This window comes from Salvia miltiorrhiza, chromosome 3 (genome assembly GCF_028751815.1).
Source record: "Salvia miltiorrhiza cultivar Shanhuang (shh) chromosome 3, IMPLAD_Smil_shh, whole genome shotgun sequence".
NCBI lineage: Eukaryota > Viridiplantae > Streptophyta > Magnoliopsida > Lamiales > Lamiaceae > Salvia > Salvia miltiorrhiza.
This window is the reverse complement of record NC_080389.1, coordinates 46362880-46383921: the sequence shown is the minus strand read 5'-3', so window position 1 is coordinate 46383921 and position 21042 is coordinate 46362880. Positions and strand designations below refer to the sequence as shown.

The 21042-nt window shown below is 33.8% G+C and overlaps 1 protein-coding gene across 1 annotated transcript; it reads right to left on the bottom strand.

Moving 5' to 3' along the window:
* Positions 1-9902: 9902 nt before the first annotated feature.
* LOC131016060 (pentatricopeptide repeat-containing protein At3g18110, chloroplastic) lies at positions 9903-15389 on the bottom strand. Its single transcript, XM_057944615.1, has 4 exons — positions 11743-15389; positions 11462-11662; positions 11064-11154; positions 9903-10583 (listed from the first exon to the last, which is right to left on the bottom strand). Exons 1-4 carry the CDS (start codon positions 15273-15275, stop codon positions 10029-10031), a joined length of 4380 nt encoding a protein of 1459 aa, XP_057800598.1. The 5' UTR covers positions 15276-15389; the 3' UTR covers positions 9903-10028.
* Between the last annotated feature and the right edge of the window lie 5653 nt (positions 15390-21042).

Here is a 21042-nt window from a genome sequence, read left to right as displayed (position 1 = left end):
ATTTTGGTTTCATCATAAAAATTTAATTTGGTTCTTTTTTTAATTTTAAAATAGATGTTTCAAACCATTTCTAGATTTTTTTTATCGGAAGTAACATATTTCTAAAGTTCGACATTACTCGAATTGTTAGATATCATGAATAAATTTATTAAGTAAATTAGTTTGAAATTAATTATGAAATCATCAATTCAGTATAACTTAGTATATATTTTTATAAAGATTGTAATAAGTATAGAATTAGGTTCTAGTGAGATTGTTATTTTTCGTGAGGATTGAGAATAACTAATAAATCAATATATAGTATTGAATAAAGCAGTATATTATATTGAATAACGATCTTCACAAAATTAATTAGTAAAATTTTTCGCTCCCTTTAAGATTCGAACCCAAGTAAATATCAATTATATACCTACAAACTAATTTAAATCTCACCATATATATATTCCCGTAATAAGTATACATATATATCCAAAATCTCTAATTCACCTCAAGAAAATGACATAGTTTTAAGTATAAAGTCGTATTTGATAGTAATATAGTAATAAGTAATTTACTTCTTCAAAATTGGTAATTAATATTTAAATCTAATTAATCTAAATATATTATAGAAAAACTCATTTAAATCCAATTAAGATCGTACGCCTCAAAATTAGCATTCAATAAATTGACTTAATTACACTTACACATAAAATAATTAGAAAAACTAATATTAATATGAGTAAGACCGAAATTTGCAAGGAGCGACTTGGGTCAAATGGGATCCTCTGTCCCAAAATATAGTGTGTACCACCGTGTAGCACTCGTATTATGTTATAATTTTTAATTATTTTGTATTTAATTTTAATTTATTATGCTTTTACATAATATAAAGATAATTAACAAGGGTTCACTCATCCATTTTCGGATTTATAATTATTTTTTATATTTATTTGAATTAATAATAGATTATTTGGGTTCATTAATTCAAAGTTAAGGTATATAACTTTTTAAATTTTATTTTTTCAATGATAAATATTAATTAGAGTTTATAATATACTAATTTTTTTATTTTTATAAAATAAAGAAATGAAGAGTGGTACACACCATATTCTGGGACAGATGATCCCATCTGGACTCAAATGGGATCCTCTGTCCCAAAATATAGTGTGTACCACCGTGTAGCACTCGTATTATGTTATAATTTTTAATTATTTTGTATTTAATTTTAATTTATTATGCTTTTACATAATATAAAGATAATTAACAAGGGTTCACTCATCCATTTTCGGATTTATAATTATTTTTTTATATTTATTTGAATTAATAATAGATTATTTTGTACTTATACCCTAATTTTCTCATATTTGTATTTTCTTTCTTCTTTTCTTTTAGTCGGAAAAAAAAGGAGGGAAAATGAGAATTGAACCCCCCAAATAATCTCTCAAATATTATGAACATTAGTATACTTAGCCTTAGACTCCCTCCAAAGCTGATCAACATCTTTCCCTAACAATTCCTTCCAATACTCCTCTTTGTACACTTCCCTCATCATCTTATTCAGCTCCGCCGTGAACCCTTCCCTCAGCCCTTCGGCCTTCGCAGTACTCCAAAAACCTCGAGGTCACGCCGTAGCCTTCGTCCCACCGGCTCCCCTCCCCTACCCGGCGTTGTAGAATGGCGACTTCAGCACCACGTAGTCGGCCATCCCCTCCGTCAAACCCCCGGGCGCCGTGCCCTTCCTCGACCACTGAAAAATGTGCGTCATTTCATGGTACAGAATCGAGGTGAACTCAGACCTAGCTCCGCCGCCGGGAGGGTAGCTTTCGATGCCTTCCGCGCTCATGTAGATGTTGTTTTCGCCGGTTTCGCCGAGGACGCCGTCGTGGAGGTCTTGGACGTACAGGTTTACGACGTCGTCGGGGAAGTAGTGACGTCTGTCGGCGTCGAAGGGTTGCCGGAATATCTTCCATATGAAGCCGGCGATTTGCGGCATTGCGGTGAGTGTGTAGGCAGTGCCGATCTCCCGGTTGAAGCGCCGCCCGCCGGGGGTAGGCGTTGTTGGTGACCGTGAATCGGATGGCGAGGACAGGGACGGAGCCAGGGGGGCTAGAGCCCCCTCCCAAATTTTGAGTTTTTTTTTTTTAATATATATATAGATATATGTTTATACCTATTATAAAATAATTTTGTTTTATAAAAGAGTGTTTGATTATTATATTCTCTCATATATACTTAATTTAAGGATAATTCTGTTATTTAAAACTATATATATAATCTATGAAATATTGTTTGTTATTATTACTATTATACTTGTCTTTTAATAAAAAATGCCTAATATGTATGAAATGCTAAAAAAAATTATAATGTATTGAAACTAATTTGTAATATATACAAAATATATAATCTATGAACATGTTGTTTGTTATTATTATTATTATGCTTGCCTTTTAATAAAAAATGTCTTAAATATACGGAATGTCCAAAAAAAGTTTTGTGATATATTGAAACTATATAATCTATGAAAATATTGTTCGTTATTATTAGTATTAATTATGCTCGTATTTTAATAAAAAAAATATCTTAAATATACAGAATGCCCAAAAAAAAATTCTCGGGGGCTGCTGCCCCCAAACCCCCGTACAATTTCAGCCCTCCCCGAACTAAATTCTTGGCTCCGTCCCTGGGCGAGGATGCCTTGGAGTAGTGAGAGAGCGAGGAGGAGTGATGTGAGGGTTTTGGTTGCCATGATTAATTAGTGGAAGTTTATTTATTTTAATTTCTTTTTTCGGGGTTTGAAATGTGATGAAAATGGGAATTGTATTTTGTGGTATATAGTCAGAGTTCGAGGAGGGAGGATTATGGAAACTAAAATGACGATTGATTTAGTGATAATGGTAAGATTGTGTAGTTGATATTTCGGAAAATTGGTGATTTTGAGTAGTTTGAATTTCAAGAATTTTTTAGGCTAGCTAGATTAATGATATTTTTTCGCTATATTTTACTTAAATTAGTATTATTATTATCTTCGTTTTGTCTTTAATTCTCCACCCACTATAAATGTACGCGTGTGTGAGAAATTTGTAAGATTATATGGAATATTTACTGGCATGCTTCTTTTCCTTTTAATGAATGCAAGCATGATTGAATATTATAATATTTATTTTATTTGCTTCAAAAATTCAAAAAAGCAATGTTTAACTGTAATTTAATTAATTCCTTAAAAAAATCATTAGCCGATTTGAATTCTTTTTAAATTCGTTTCCTTATGTGTTGTGTCACGTACAATCGAAATCTAATAGGATGTAAAAAATGTGGGATGAAATTGAGTATCCTACAATTTTGTGTATGCCATCACGTTTTACTATTGTAACTATTATTTTAATAATATTTTATATAAAATAAAATTTATTACTCTCTCAGTGTACGAAAATTTGCCACAATTTCATTTCCGACCGTCGACGAAAAATTTACCATTTCCATTTATAGTAATAGAGTTCACACTCCACTTACAACTCTACTGACATTTTATTAAAACATACATCCATAGCGTAGTAAATTATTTTGAAGACAAAAGGAGTATAAAATTATGAATTATATTTAATTTTTATTTTTAAAAATTATATACTCTATCTTTGACTTTATCAACTTACTATTAGCTAATAAAATTTAAAAATGATAAAAAAATAATTATATACATATTTTAATTGGATGAAATAAACCCTAGCTAGTTAATAATCACAAAATTAAACTAAAATAAATAAAATTGAAATTACAAAAAAAATGCAAGAAAATTAAAAAATAAAAATAAAAGTGAGACACAAATCTCAAATACAAAAATGTATATGGAATAGAAACATTTCCTTTTTCTTTCTTAATTATCATTAATTTTATTGGATTATGTACAAACTAGTAATTATTAGACAAAATATCCAAATAAAATGGAATTACAATCCATACTTGAGACTTAGGACCTAGTATTTTAAAGAGAGATTTATTGGGTAAATAAATTTATAAATAATACAAAGTACCGGATACAAAATTCAAAAAAGAGTCGAGGAGGGGAATATATTAATTAAAATAAAATAAAATAATTAAAATTAAAATTACAATAAAAGTTTAAAATTTTAAAACAAATAAAAAATTAAAATTAAAAAAATATATAAATAAAAATTATAAAAAATTAAAACAATACCCCACCCAACAAAAGGAAAAGCCGCCCCAAGCCAAACCCAATAATTTTCGCACATCTTCCCCATCTTCCCCACAACACAACAACAAGGTTTTTCAGAATTTTCGCAGGTAAATTTCCTTTAAAAAAAATTAAAATTGTGCGTACTTCCCGCGTGGATCATCTCTTCTCCACTCCATACCCGACACCAACAGCCGTGTCTAGCACAAGCCCGTGCGGCACCTCGTTCGTCGGCTCGGTCCGTGTCTAAGAGCTCCGCGCTGCGGATGCTCTTATAAGCTTTTAAAAAATTACTACATATTTAAAGAAAAAAAAGGTTACATCTTATAAATTTTGAAATATTTTATAAGCTTCAATTAAGAGCTTATAAACTCTTTAAAATAAGTTTAGCTAAACATCCTCTCCATCTCAAACTATGTTCGTCAAATGTACCCTTTAATTTAATTCATCATGTTGTCGTATGTCAAAAGAAAAATAACTTAAATGTCAAGTGAAAAATGAAGAAATAGAAATATTTAAACACGTGGTGCACAACAAATTAATTAAATGAAAAACCCAATTTTGTTGTAAATATATATAATATATATATTTCCCTACTTAATGACCTAACCCTAAACCCTAACCCTAGCTTTGTATCTCCTATAAATAGAGGCATTTAATCCTCATAATAAAAGGCTCCTACAGATTTATTCTCTTTACGCTCTATACGCTATTCTCTTCTATTCTACTTTTCTCTCTACTTTCAACACGATATCAGCACGAGTCTCTAACCAATTGAGTGATTTTGGAGATGTGCTCTCTCTATCCAATTGAGTCAATATTGGAGGTATACCCTAAGAAAGAATCGTGTCTTTCCAACAAGGTAATTCCATTCGATTTATAGGTGTGATAATCGAATTGATATTTTAAAATTGTGAAAATTAATGAAAGAAGAATTAAAATGATTATAGATTCGACTGTAGCTAATTTTCTTCCTGCTTGATCTAGCTGCTTTTCTCTCTGGAAAAAGTAGGATGAATTTTGGGTTGAAATTCTTAAATGTCAGTGGAATTTGATTGCTTTTCTGATTTGTAATTAAATCAATCCATGAAAGATTGCTACAGTTTTAAATATGAGTAGGTTTTACTAGTATTGTATTCTGTTTCTCACTTGACCTCTAATTTCATCTGAATTTTTTTCAAATTAAACGGATTGTGGCTTTGGTGTGTTCGGGAATGGTGATGAATTGATATCATGATATCAAAGTTTTAATTTAATACATTCTTTGCCTCTTGGAGTATATTACATTAATATGTTATATATCGTTTCCCGAAGAAACATAAATTTACAATTCTTAATAATCCGGAAGATTATTAAAAGATAAATCGTTGAAGTTTTTGATGACACACAACGATATCCCTTAAGTTTAAATATAATGTGTATCCGATGAACACATTTGAATTGATTTATTAATACAATCCCTGAAGGATTGCTTTATTTTTTTAATTCATCATTGTGGAATGAATTTATGATTCTTAATAATCTTGAAGATTATTAAAATTAAATCGTTGAAGTGTTTGATGAAAACACAACGATATAGCCAGAGACGGACTCACGTTTCCAAGTACGGGGGCACGTGCCCCCACAACTTAATTTCTTTTTATTAGTTATATATGTTCCCAAACTCAATTCCCATCCCATATCCAGCCCAAACTATAATACTGCCCTTTAACCTTTTTTATTTTATAATATTCCTAATCCCCTAAAAACCCCAAAACTAGTGCAGACTTGAAAAGTGATATGATTATATCAAATAAAAAATTATTTTTATATCAAATAGTAAGGGATATCATTATATCAAATAAAAAATTCTTTTCATATCAAATAAGGAATTCGTCATCAAAGCTTGATTATCAAAAAATAATTTAATATTATAAATTTGTAATATAAATTAATTTGATTGCGTCTTTTAAATTGGATGGGAGATCATATATCAATGATAGTTTAATTATATACTCCTTCTGTCCACGAAAATGAGTCCTACTTACCCCATCTTTTTGTCCATGAAAAAGAGTCTCATTTAACTTTTTGAACCATTATATCACACATTTTCTCTTACATTTAACAATAAATTGTACTTTTATTCCATTTTTTTTAACTAAAAATGTACTTTTATTCTACTTTTTTGTACTAATACTATCCCTACAAATTGTACATTTATCCCACTTACACCTACTTTAACGACTTACTTAAAACCCATGCCGAACCCCAAATGAGACTCTTTTTCATGGACGGAGGGAGTATATTGGAAAAAAGATTTTTTATAGTTTTGAATTGTAATAGACTTGAAGTACTATGTAGTACTCCCTGCAACGTAGATTAAAAATTATCTAGAAAGTAGATAAAGTAGATTAATGAAAATTATTTAAATATTAGGTTTAGTGAGAGAATATATTACCAAAAATAAAATGAGACATTTGTAATTAACATCCCATTATAAAAAGTGGGGCATTTGTAATGGGACGAAGAAAGTAATTGTTTTGAATGTACTTTTTATGTATATAACTATTTTGTGCCCCCATAAAAAAAAAATTCTGGATCCGTCCCTGGATATAGCTTCATATTAAATATGAAATATAATGTGTTCCCGATGAACATGTGAGATAAAATTAATATTCCGGAAGAATATTAAAATATTGAGATTGAATTTTTATTTTAAGCTTTATTCTGATATTTTCTTATTATTTAGTATTTAATTTATTATTAAATTGCTTTACTTTATATTGAACTAATATTGATGCTCCCGAAGTAGCACAATTAATATTCCTGAAGAATATTACATGTTCTTGAAGAACAATTTATATTTTAGGTGATATATGTTTATTCTTGATGAAAAACAACATATACACATAATTTAAATATTACAAGCTCTTGAAGAGCAATTGATCTTCTCAATTCAATTGTTTTTGAACTATTATTGAGAATATGAGTTATACAATTAAAAATTGATAACATTTTTGTGTGGGCTCCGGAAGAGCTTCATTGATTTTCCCATGAGAATTGAATAATTATACATGATCTATTATTTTTATCACATAATCATGTCAAAATGAATTTCAAATTCATACACCCCAATGATTTAAAAATAACTCAAGACTTTAGTACTTGGGCTGTTTACATTACAATTAGTGCGTGATTAAAATACCTCCCGAAGAGGATTTTCCATCTACTAAATTCTTTTATGACCATTCAAATGCACTCATAGCTCTATGAAAATTATATGTATACTTTGTGAAAAATACATATATAGAGCCAATAATTGAGGATCAATTCATATGTTGATACTTTGATTTATCCAACTTAAAACTTTTTTCGGCATTAGGGGGAGATATGAATGATGAATTGTACAATGCCGTAAATTTCTCGTTGGATTAATTATGTTAGATTCATGCATTAATGAACTAGAAGTTCAACAAGTTATTATTGACTGCCACATGAGTGAAATCTTATACATATGTCATATTGCACCACAAATAATTGAAGTCCCTGAAGGACGAAATTGATTTAATGATTATTGACGCCAGAAGCGTAAACGATCTATTGGTGCCCAAGATAAAATATCCGCGGATTACAAAATCAAATAAAGAACTCAAATAACTTCGAAACCTCACGAAAAGGATCGTCCTGAAGACGATAATCCCAATACATTTTGCACGTGCACTAAATTATCGTAATATTGGGATTACGAAACAACTAGACCAAATATTATGAAAAATGGTGAAAGTTTGGTTTTACTAAAGTTGCCATGAACTTTGTGAATACGTGAGAATCGTATAATAGAAAAAATTATAGCTGTCGACAACAACTTTTGCCTCAACAAATTGCTAGTTCAACTTGAAGATTATTTGGATCCAAAACAAATGATATTAGAGTGCCAAAAGCACTGAAAAATATAGAAATAAACAATGAGGCAGAGCCTAACTCGCTAAATGAAAGTAATAAGATGTTAAGCGAGATTAGTAGCTCAAGGGTTTGAGAAACCTAAAATCAATCAAATATATTCTCATGTTATACGTGACATTATGTTTCGTTATTTATATAACATTTATAGGCAGTAATCATTGACATAGCTATCAAATTTATGGATGTTAAGGTTATATTATTATATAGGTCATTAAACATGGACATATATATGAAAGTCCATAACCGACTAAGTGAATTCTTCCCGAAGAAAGAACATTTATAAATACTCAAAACATGAGGAAGTTAACTCATATCTAAAGATGAGTTTTGAATAACTTAGTTGAAACTAAGTATTGTCTCGACTTGTAGATCGAGCATCTTTTTGATAAGTATTTCGAACTAATCGAGTTGTATTTTATATGAATTAATCGACTTCCCCGAAGAAGGCTTTGATGAATATGATTATATCATATTCATTCACCTAGACCAAAAGAAAATAACGAAATTATTTAGGACCCGAAGTTCCTTACTTGTGTGCTATTGAAGCACTGCTTTTATCATGCATGATATACAAATCGAAGTTTACTTGCTAGCAAGATTTAATGTTTCTTCAAGAATGAGAATTTTAAATGATACTAACCATATTATTGGTTATATTCAAAGCAAATTACGATTGGTTTATGTTATGAAAGAAATTAAAATTCGAAATTGGTGGATGATGTTGATAATTTATTTAATTTCGAAAACTATATTGAACACATTCAAGATTGTTATCTTGAGGGGGAGCAGGATTTTTTAAATAGTTTCGAAAATTAGACTTTGAAGGTCAATGGCCCTGAAGGCCAAATGGTTGTACTCTTTTTCCCTTACTAAGTTTTTTTTCCTACGAGGTTTTCTTAGTTAAGGTTTTTAACGAGGCAACTAGTGTAATATATGAGTAAATATATGTCTTGTACTTTTTTTCCTCTATCGAATTTTTCCCATAGGGTTTTTACGGTAAGGTTTTTAACAAGGCATGAACATCTAGACTCTAACATCAAATGAGGAGTTTCTTTCAAGTCAAATTGCACGCAACTCAAAGGATACATGAAGATTCGATCAATCGATAAATTGGTGGACTTATGCACAAAGACATTACCAACATCGACTTTCAGAAAGCTAATACACAAGATCGGCATATATCGACTCAAAGATATACAATGATCATTTTCAGGGGGAGCAGCTGTACTCTTTTTCCTTAGACTAGGTTTTTGTCACATTGAATTTTTCCTAGCAAGGTTTAATGAGGCAGCACATTTTTAGGGTTAGTCATTTAAGGGGGAGTGTTGTAAATATATATAATATATATATTTCCCTACTTAATGACCTAACCCTAAACCCTAACCCTAGATTTGTATCTCCTATAAATAGAGGCATTTAATCCTCATAATAAAAGGCTCCTACAGATTTATTCTCTTTACGCTCTATACGCTATTCTCTTCTATTCTACTTTTCTCTCTACTTTCAACATCTAATAAAAAAATACTACTTACTTTTCTTTTTTGTCTGTCCCACAAAAATATGCACAATTCAATTTTGGACATAACCACACCATTAATCCTTTTACTTTTTATTTACAACATAAATGGACCTCTTTCTCTACTTACAACACATTCATTCACTTAATATTTATTAAAATTTATGCTAAAGAAACTAAACATACTTTTACCGTTTTACGGAACAAAAGAAGTAGTATAATTTATGCTCAGACTATCAGCATAACGCACTATTTACTTCTATCAAAAAGACATAATTAAATAAAAAAAATATTTGATTATTTCACTAATTTAATGATATACAAATTTGGACGTTTTTCGCTTATTGTGTTGTATTGACTGTACAAAAAACAAAAACAAAACAATTCTTTTTTCAGAAAATCTTATTTCTGTACTCCACTTTCTGCTTCAGAAAGAGAAGCCCTCCTCCTAGTAAACTTTCCCTTACTAAACCTGCTCATCTTCATCTTCTTCTTCATCACAACCCCGCCATTTTCCATCTTGGCCAACTTCTCCCTTCTACCTTCTACATCAACACGGATAACTGCGTCCCGTTTCTCGTCTGAGAGTAGCGCAAGTCTAGCAAACTTCCTCGGCCTCACCTCCCCGAGCCTCTCCCTGATGTCGCTGAAAGCTGGAACAAGCCCTCGTCTGATGTAGCATCCCTCGACGAGCTGCATTGAGTTAGTCTCTGGGGGTAGAGGGCTGTCTTTCAGCTCGAGATCCGAGCAAAATGCAGAGTCTTTCAACCACAGCCTCAAGGAATGCGCTTTTGCAATGAGGACTCCACTCCTTGTTTTACAAGGTAAGAAAGGAGAGCCCATCTCCCAAAGGTAAGCCTTCAAAGTGCTGTTCAAGGAAACTTTGTTGTATTCTGCGTTTCCGGTGATCAGCACGACGGACTTTGGAGATTCGGGGAAACCTTCCAATGATGCGTCCTGTAGGAAGCAAGGGTCGAATAGCAAGAAATTAGTGTTTCAATCTAGCGTTCAATTTATGTTGATGGCAATAAATATTTGATGAGCATATATATCTGAATGATTAAGTGATGTATATGGTTATGAACAACTTTAGAGTACAAATGTACATGAGAAGAAATCATTGTAATGCAGCATCAAGAACATATCAGTCAAGAAAAAATTGAAACAAAAAGATTTGAGGATAGTGGCCAAGATCAAAGCCAATTCTCTCAAAATATATAGCAAGAAACTCATGGAAGATGCAATATATGAGCAATCCATTTTCCTCTTTGAAGAATCGGAAGTTGAGTCTTGTTTGGTTAGATATAACTGAAGAAATGAAGAAGGATCTTTACGAAAAATTAGAAAGAGTATCAAGGCTCGAGCCCAGCCACAGCGTTCTATATCAGTACATTTCGTATCTGAAAATATCGAGAGAGTTGAAGAGAAAAAGCTCGCCTGCATGTGATCAAGCCATAATGTTAGACCAACAAGAGCAGCACCAGCAGATAGCTTTCTGAAGTCGGCTCCCCAATCCTTGTCAGCCACCCTGTAAGCCAAATCAAAATCGACTGAAACAAATCGCAAAGATCTAATACAGAAGTTATCTATCATGATACATCAAGGATTTGTCGTGGATCATCAGAATACAAGCATAAGAAACAGCAGGTTTTTCAAGTAATTAAGCAACTCTTCTTGTTTAAGTAGCATTTAGCATTTACCTTCATGAAGCCTTTAAGAAAAAAAATTCAAATTCTTTAAGTATATTCTTTGGAATCTATAACCTATAATTAAGCTTGAAAGCATAACAACATAAAAGCTACAAAATGGAAGCAATAATTGAATTTAGGAGTTACCTGAAAACATCTTTGTGATAGATGTTTCTTTTAACTGCCAGTTGGAAAATCCATGTGGCAGTCGCCCGACGCTCAAATGCCCACAGCAAATCTTCCAAAGCATTGACAAAGTGAAATGAGGCATTATCTTCTACAGCTTCCAGACTCTTGAGATAGCAGTCTATCTCCGACAGAAGCAACATAGAATTATCCGTCAAAAGCCTGTGAAAGAGGATAAATCTTAGTTCAAGAATGTGTAACAGATAAACTCCACCTTCCACAGATAGAAATAAAAATATTGCCTTATTGGAAGTCGAAAACCAGCATCTCCAATGGCATTTAGTAGCATAGTGGCTTCACCGAAGCTGTGGCACAGACTAGCTGCCCTAATGAAACAAGTCCATATCCTGTGGTCAGGATCCAAGCCCTCGTTTCTCAACTCCTCGAGCTTCTGGATGCCAACATCAAGATCACCATTCTTGAGGTAAGCATCAATCACTGAACTATATGATAACGTGCCAAGATCTGAACCAGTAGCCTTTAAACTATTAAGCACTTTTTCAGCTTCCTCCGGACGCCCTGAGCTTCCGTATGATGTCATAAGTAGGTGCATCGTAGCAGCAGTGGGTTCGATTCCTGATTCTTTCATGGTCACCAACAGATTCTCTGCTTTAGCGTGGTTCCCAGATGTTCTGTACATTTTCATCATCAAGTGGTAAAACGACCGGTCTAGCTTGTTCCCTTCCGATTTTAGGCCATAAAAGAGCTCTTCAGCTTGCTCAATCATCATCTTCTTACAAAATGCTGCTATCAGGCTCTTGTAGGTGTCCGATTGGGGTTTCAGACCAAGCCGTCTCATTTCATGCATCAATAAAGCAGCTTCTTCAGGCCTACAGTCTCTACAATACATTAGGATTAGAGTACTGTAAGTTTCCTCATCCGGTTTCAGTTCACATTCTCGAATCCGTTGGTATATTTGAATCGTCTTCTTATAATCCTCTATTTTCATGTACATCTTAAGCAACAGATTGTATATAACAAGATCAGGAGTGAATCCTGCTGCCCCCATCTCAGAAACCATGGCCTCAACATCCATTACTTGTTTTGCCCTCGACAACAGCCCAATAATAACCTTGTACAGATGCATAGTAGGAAGATAGCCTGCAGCTTTCATTCCATGATATATCTTCTTCACCTCAAACACGTTTCCAGATTGGGCGAATGCCTCAAGCATCAAAATAATCGAACTCTTACTAATTTTGAACCCCATATCTTGAAGATCCTGAATCACAATGTAAAGTTCATCTAATCTTCCATCAACAACCAGTGCCTGCAGTAGAAAGTTCATGGTATCAACTGTTGGGGACGGCCCATCTCTCATCATTGTGTTGAAAGCAGCTCTTGCTTTCTCATAACAACCACTTAAAGCATAGGCTTCAAGCAAGGAGTTCCAGACCTTACGGTCCAAAACTTTGCATTTCTGCCTCAGCCTTCCCACGACACTCTCTGCCTTCTCCAGTTGCTTCACTTTTGCATAAGCTTCAATAAGGGAAGTACAAACGGATGTATCATGAAGAGGAACCCCCTTTATTTCTGCCAGGTCGTACAAATGATGAGCCGTCTCAGGAAGATCTAACTTACAATACGAAAGAGCCATCATCTGATACACTTTCGCTGAAGGTTCAATCCCATAGAATTTCATATCCGAATATATCTGAGAAGCTTCAACATAGCATTCGTTGTCAGCACAGGACACAATCAGGAATTCATACATTGCGGAGCTCCCTTCAAACATAAACATGCTGTTATTTTTGTGATATTCGTCTAAAGCAGCATCTAACTGCCCAGCATTGCAATAAATAACAACTAAAGCCTCAGCTATCAACTGCTCGGATCCTGGCGCATTTTTCTGTACAAAATTTAGTAGCTCTATCGCTTCAGAATGTCGCCCAGATAAACTATATGAACCCAAAATTGATAGTAAGTTTTCCTGATTAACTCTAGAGTTCTTCATAACTGCAAGTCTTAACTTTTCTGCAGCAAAATCATAGCAACCTGCTTTAGTAAGTATAACAGAAATCCTCTCTGAGCTCAAGCCATGAAGTTCTTCAAGATGCTCGACTACTTTTTTGATAAATTTTTCGTTGCTCTCTCCTGCAAGTACACGGATCAGTGCTTCATACATGGAAAGATCAAGGACATAACCATCAGAAACCATATCCTGGTACAGCATCACTGCCTTCTTTGTGTTTTTCGACCTTATATGCACATCCAGCATGACTGCGTATGCAAGCTTGTCTGGCTTAATTCCAGAACGCATCATGCAATCAAATGTCTCCTCAGCCTGAGCTCGCTGTCCAGCTTTGGCATAGCCACATATCAAAGCACTGTAAGTTCGTATTGTAGGCCTTACACCGGTATCTAGCATCTCAGACATCACATTTGCAGCTTCTGCCATCTTATTTGCTTTCCCTAGTGAGTCAATGAGGACAGTATATGTCACTGCATCAGGATGCCGACCAGAGGACTGCATCTCTCTATAAGTTTGCAAGCCAATGTCATGCCTGCCTTGCTTCCCATACATGCTAATTATGGTGTTGTAAGTCATCTCATCTTTTACAAACCCCATCTCCATAAATTCTTGACATATCTCTTTCACCTTCACCACATTCCCTTCTCTTGCAAATGCGTAAAGCAGAGAGTTGTACGTGACTGCATCTGGTAAGAAACTCTTCGAATGCAGCTCTTTAAAGAGACGTTCTGCTTCACCCGAAAGCCCGCATCTCCCATACACCGATATCATGGCATTGTACGTCCATAAATCCGGCTGACATCTGTGCTCCTCCATGTCGTTAAAGATCTTCACAGCCTCCTCCAAATTGGATTCACGCGAACATCCACTGATCAGAGTGTTATACGTGATGATGTCAGGCCGTATGCCCGATCTCCTCACTTCACCAAGAAGCTCAATCCCCAAATTCGGAGTCATGGGACCTGATCTCAGCCGCGCATTGATCAATGTGTTGAAACTAACAAGGTCCGGCTCACACCCCCGTTCACGCATCAAGTCTAGCAGCTCCTTAACCTTTGTAAATCGACCATTTCTTGCGTAAACTCCCATCATTGCATTATAAACTTGGACAGTGTTGCCCACTGCCGATTCTGCTCGAGTATACATCTCCACAGCTAAAGCTTCTTGATTGGCTTTTCCAAGCACAGAGAGAATCGTAGCCAGCATTCTTGCATTTGGTGCATACCAATGGCGAAGATTCAACCACTCGTAAACCTCCAAGGCCCTCTGCCAACTAGACTGCCCCACCCATTTCACCACGAAGCAGAAATCAGTAGGCGTCATCTGCACCAGCTTCTCATCCAAAACATCCGCTACAAACTCATCCGATTTCAGCTCCAAGATCCTGTCCGTCAAGAACTGCACCCTCTTCCGCCAGTCCTTGGCCCTCTTCAACGCCAGCTTGTTCATTTTCTTCACTCTGTTTCTGCTAGGCCTTTTGTCGAACACCTTGTCTGCTTCATCTTCCGCTTCCGCACCCACGAACCCCTCTCCGCCGTCTACTCCGATTTCATCTCTAACGTCAGGAACCGGTGTTTTCATCAGCGGTCTCTGCTCGGTCTCGGTGAATTTCAAGTGCGGCCACCTCACAGACGGTGAAGCTCTGGAATACGTGAATTTTGTCGCGGTTTCATGCTCGTTTGTGGAAGTGGAAGTTGAGCAACAAGAGAAAGAAGTGTCCTTTCTTTGCTGCTTTGATTTTCTGCTCGAATTCAACGGCGGCGTAGTGAATCCCAGAACTCCGGTGCATGCCATGTTTAACATGGGATCTTTCTTTGATTCACATGTGCAGTTGTGGGAGTGAAGCCATATACTGGCAAGAATGCAGTAGAAGATTGCATTCTACCATTTTTGTGGAGTCAATTTCACCGCATTCGGTTAAGGATGTGAGGTGACTTAATAGCTCAGTTGATCTTTTTAGTTTTGATTTTTATATTTTTTATTTAATTTTAATTACACACATTTAAATAACATAATTTATTAAAAATTAAACTTTATTACTTTTAAAAATTCTAAAAATTACATTAAAAAAAAACTAAAGACATAATTTAAAATTACTTAATTAAAATCTAAAAACATAATTAAAACCTAAAGGTCTTCTTGTTCTTTCAACCTAGCTACGATCTTCGCCACTCGAGTCTTGTGGATTTGGAGGGTTTTCGGATTCATGTCACCCGTCTTCATGAATAAGATCCGATCATCATGGATCTCTCTCTTCAGCTCGTTCTTCTTGGCGTACTCACTGATGATTTTTTTTCCAGCTTGTCGTCTTATCTATCCAAACTCTCATTGTATTGCGGTGGAGGCTCCAAGCTTTGTGACGCCTTCCCCTTCCCCTTCCCCTTCGCCGCCTTGTTTCTAATTGGCTGGGAAGACGTGATCTCCTCGCCCGACGCCGAGGTGGTGAAGTCGCCCGTCTCCGACATCTTCGTCTTGTTGGAGGAACAGATGTCGCCCTCAAGGTGCATGGACTTGAACCTCCGGTTGATTTGGAGCATCCTCCATGCATTCCAGTAGTTGAAAGGGCTAGAAGTTGGACTCCTACATTGAAAGATGACTTGGGCCTTCTGTTGGAGCATGTCGTCAGAATGGCCGGAAGGCCACTTCACGCAAACCTCCACCCAAACATTCTCCCACAACTTCACCCCGCAGCCACTCGGGAGAATTGTCGCTTTATTTGGCAGGGTTTGAAGGCGACGCCGAGGAGGGCGTTCAACTGGTCTAGATACCGGCCCCAATAGGCCTCTCCCTTTTGATCGACAGCCCAGACGACATCGTTGATCTCCTCTGCCCAAACATGGACAATAAGGTCCGTCTCCTCGAGGGTGTAGGTGTGCTGAGCGGCCCTTCCTTCCTCCGGGATAGGAGCCGATGCCTTCTCTTTGAAGGCCATAGCCTTCCGCCGCCCTCCTTTCTTGGGCTTCGACGCACCGTGGGCGGGCGGTGACGAGGTTCCTCCTCCAAGTTGATACTCGCCAAATTAGGATGATAATCGCCTCCGCCGAAGAGGTCGAGAATCTAATTTGGGTCATAGCAGTTTGGATTGTATATATGGATCTCTTTTTTTTTTAGAGAAATTGAGAGAGAAAATAGAAGAAGATAGAAGAAGGAGAAGAGTATAAAAGAAGAAAGAAAGAAAGAAAAGAAAAAAGAAAAAAAAAAGTTAAAATAGTTGAATTTTATTATTATTATTATTATCTATTTATTATATGAAAACACAGTTTGTGGCAAATTTGTAATTAAAGAATCAATCAAATGGTATTTATAAAACTCAACAAATCCCATATATTTTCTCTCTTCTCTCTTCTCTCTCCTCTCTCCTCTCTCCTCTCTTTCATCATTCACATTCTTCAATTTTCTATACTCTCTCTCTCTCTCATATTCTCTTTTTCATATTTTGATGATTTTTTTAAAAAATCAAATTTTATTTATAAAAAAATTCTATATATATCTTAAATTAAAGATAAATGCAAGATCTTTGATTTGGTGTCAAATAATTATTCAACTCTTTTATTAGTATTCTAATAAATTATAATAATATAATTTATTTTCCTACTTATCAATTGAAGCTTTTCTAATAAGATGACATAGGTAATGAACTAACTTATAAAAAATAATTTTATGCATGATTAGCTCATATTTTAAAAATATATATTGTGACGTGAAAACTCTTTTTTTAATTATTTCTTCGTTTCTTTTAATTTGATTGATGTGTTTATTCTATAATTTTAGGGAAGAAAATAAAGTTTTCCATCAAATAGATGGAAAATTAAAAACAATACTTTTCAAAATTATAAAATAAAATTAAGGATCTTTACTGAGTAATTGATGTAGATTATTTTATTTTTTAAGAAAAAATAATTTACATTTACTTATATTCTAACTATATTTAATATTTATTTTTTATTTATTTGATACATTATTTAATTTATTTATTTTTGATAAATTAACATGATTAAATAAAGAAATTTAAAGGCCGCGCCACAGGGGGCTCGAACCCAAGACCTTCGATTTTAGACATTAATCCCTAATCGCTTAACCGACACACACACTACATCGTTTAATTTTGATGCAAAACTATGTTCGTCGTGCATCGCACGAGCGAATGTACTAGTTATTATTATTATACAACACGCGCCTTCCTCAAACAACATCAGGCCAGCCCCAATAGATCGGGACACCTTTGAGACGCCGCCGTTTATAGTGGGTGACCCGATGTATTGGTGACTCGAGTGGGGGCTATCGAGTTATTCACTATGGGTGCTCTGAGAGAAGTTTGAGGGGGTGATTCGAATATAGAGATTTATGTTATATTTTTTGACATTTTCAATTGGATACTATTACGACATATTGTCATATTGAAAATGATTTGTTAATTGTTATATAGTATTTATAATTTTGTGAAGGGTAATTTTCAATTGAGCATTTTATCAAACATATCTCACCCAAAGGGTAATTATAAAATAACACACATCATCAAACAATATTCGTCGAAACAAATGAATATTTAGTCTTTAGACATAATTTTATACTTCCTCCGTCCACAAAGATGGTGTGTTTTCCTTTTTTAGAAATCTCTTTTATATTTTAAACTTCATTTATACTTAATATTTATAAAAAAAATTCACCTTTTACTTTTACAAATTGATGGGTTCAATATTATCCTTTGTGGGATTCTTCAACACTAAAATCACATCTTTCAATTATTTTATTAAAATTTATATCCTCCACTCTATGATACACTCTCTGTGAAAGGAAAGAGTATTAATCAATTCATTAATTTCAATTCGGGAAAACATCACACAAAACATGGATATGGATAAGTATAGTCCTAACTAACTTTGAAAAAAAGAAGAAAAATTTGTGTTACTTTACTTTGTGATTATTTTAATTTAATCAATTGATGGGTGTTAAATACTCCATCCATTCTAATTTTTAATATTTATTTATACTTTTAATAAAAGTAGGTGAGATTCTTACTCCATTTTAATTATATTAACACTTACATAAAAGATGAGACTCTTATTTATATAATACTCTCTCCGTCCCACTCCAATAAGCTCATTTTCCTTTTTGAGATGTCCCACTCTAATAGGTTCATTTTTCATTTTGAGTTAAAAATGTATATTTAATTGGTGTGGACCACACCACTTTACTATCACTTTCTTACTAAAAAGTAAGTTTTCTTAATATTCGTGCCCAAAAAAAGTGAGCCTATTGGAAAGAGACGGATGGAGTATATAATAACAACACCCGATTCTATAAATAGTAACTTTCTTTCAGCCCAATTAATAATTTCCAGATTTGGAAACTATGTTTTTGTAACTTCCGTTTATTATATAGAATCTATATAATATATCACAATCTTTATAATTTCCAGCCCAATTATTTTTATAACTTCCGTTTCGAATTATTATCTTTAAGCCTATTGATAATTACGATATGTAGCTCTGTTGAAAAAAAAATAACTATCACATTTACGCAAGGATGCCACGTAGCATAGGCAAACGCCACGTTTGATGATTTGCATGCATATAAAGATTGTGGTTTAGTTGATGGAGCAAGTAAAATTATAAATAAAATAAATTCTTGATGTTTTGGAGAAGCTCACAAATAAATTCTTGATGCAAATAAATTACATATAAAGAAATGAGAAAATTAACGTCATTACTTAGACTACTTTGACAATTAAATCGGTGATTTAATTTTATGCACTCTCTTAAGATAATATTTTTGTTTTTGTTTTGTTTGTGTTTCGGAGAAGCTCGCTAAGGCAGAACATCTTACAAGCTAGAATTTGGAAAATTAAGTTTTTATCATTGTATTATCTATCTATTAATCTATTAATAATTTATATATTGAGTATTAAATTCAATAGTTAAGATTTAATTTCCGTTTCTGCCTCATTTCTAAGTGAGGTAAGCATTGTTTGTGGAAAACACAAATTATAGGAGAAAATTGAGATAATTAAAGAGGAAATAAATGTATGAATTTTAATTGGGCGAAATATGTTGTGAAACACAGATTTATGAAAAACAAAAATTTTAGGGGGATCTATAAAAAATAATTAAAAGTTTCAAAAACTATATTTAGACTAATATAAACTTTGAAAGAAAAAATATTTAGATAATCAATGAAAATTTTAACAAAATAATAATGTTCAATAGATAGAAAATGTGTTGTCAATGTATTGATCATTGATTTGATTTTAATGATACTATATTGATTAGAGCTATTTTATAATTCTTTTCTCCTTGAAACATCTTCGGTAAAGTAGATAAAGAATTTAAGAAAAGTTAATTGTGTATTAGAACATCTTTAATGGTTCCATTAAAAAAAAGAACATCTTTAATGGAAGCTTGCAAAGGAGATGCATCCTAATGTATTATCATTGGAGATGGTAAATGAAATTGGTGAAACAAGGAGAGAGGAGTGAGCCAGTGAGGGATGCAAAATTGTCTCTAGTGAAGGCAATTGAAAAGGGTGTCACGACAATTTTTTTATTAAGTATTATTTATTTGTTACTTTTATTTTGAGGTAAATATTTGTTACTTTACTGTTTAAATTTATTTCCATTTTCCCACTCTCCCACTTGTTCACAACAATAAAACAATAATTGGAAACTTGAGAAATCAAATCAAATGAAAGATATGAATGATCTAAAAAGAATTTCTTAAGTTTTACAAGAATATTTGGAGTTTTATACGTGGTAAAAAAAATCTATAGAAGAAATCAATCTCACTACATTTATTCCTACAATTTTCCATACTTTCTTCTTCATCTATCTCTTAAAAATTATTCTTTTTTTAAACCAAAAATGTGTGCAACACTAAATTAACAGGAGCTAGAAATGTAATTTTCCCGTTTTAGCTACGTATAGATTTAACAAAGTACAAATACACCCTCTAAAAAGCTTACACATATGCAAAATACACACCCCTCCCATCATATACACAATTGTTGCTTTCCAATTTCAAATAGGACACAAAATACATACAGGTGGCTATTGGTAACCACACAATTCTTAATTTTATTTGTTGGGAAATGAAAAGATGTTCAACTTTATGTTTTGATGATACGAAAATTACTGAAAGGCACATTCTAGCTAATGATGGTTTAAGCTTCTTGGATAGCTTGACAGGACAGTGAATACACTGAAGGTGTCAGCTCAACTGAAGGACGCGCACAAGTCCAGAACACACCAAGAGATGCAGGCTCAACTGAAAAGATTCCAACTGAAGGAAACTGCATCATAAGTAACTGAGGAATCCACGAGTCATGACATTCACCTCAACTGAAGTCGGGAAGGCCACGTGGACAGCCTCCAAGATATGCTGCAACACCTGAAGAAGTCAAAGGCATTGACCTTAAAGGACGGAGTTTCCTCTTTTGTGTAAAATCCTGCAGCATCCGTACCAAAGGACAAGAAGGTCATCTCTCTATCTGTAAAAAAGAAATGAAGACAGAGTACCTGAGCAGATTCAAGATGTTATCTCACAACGGCAGGATTCAAATAAGATATCTCCACCAA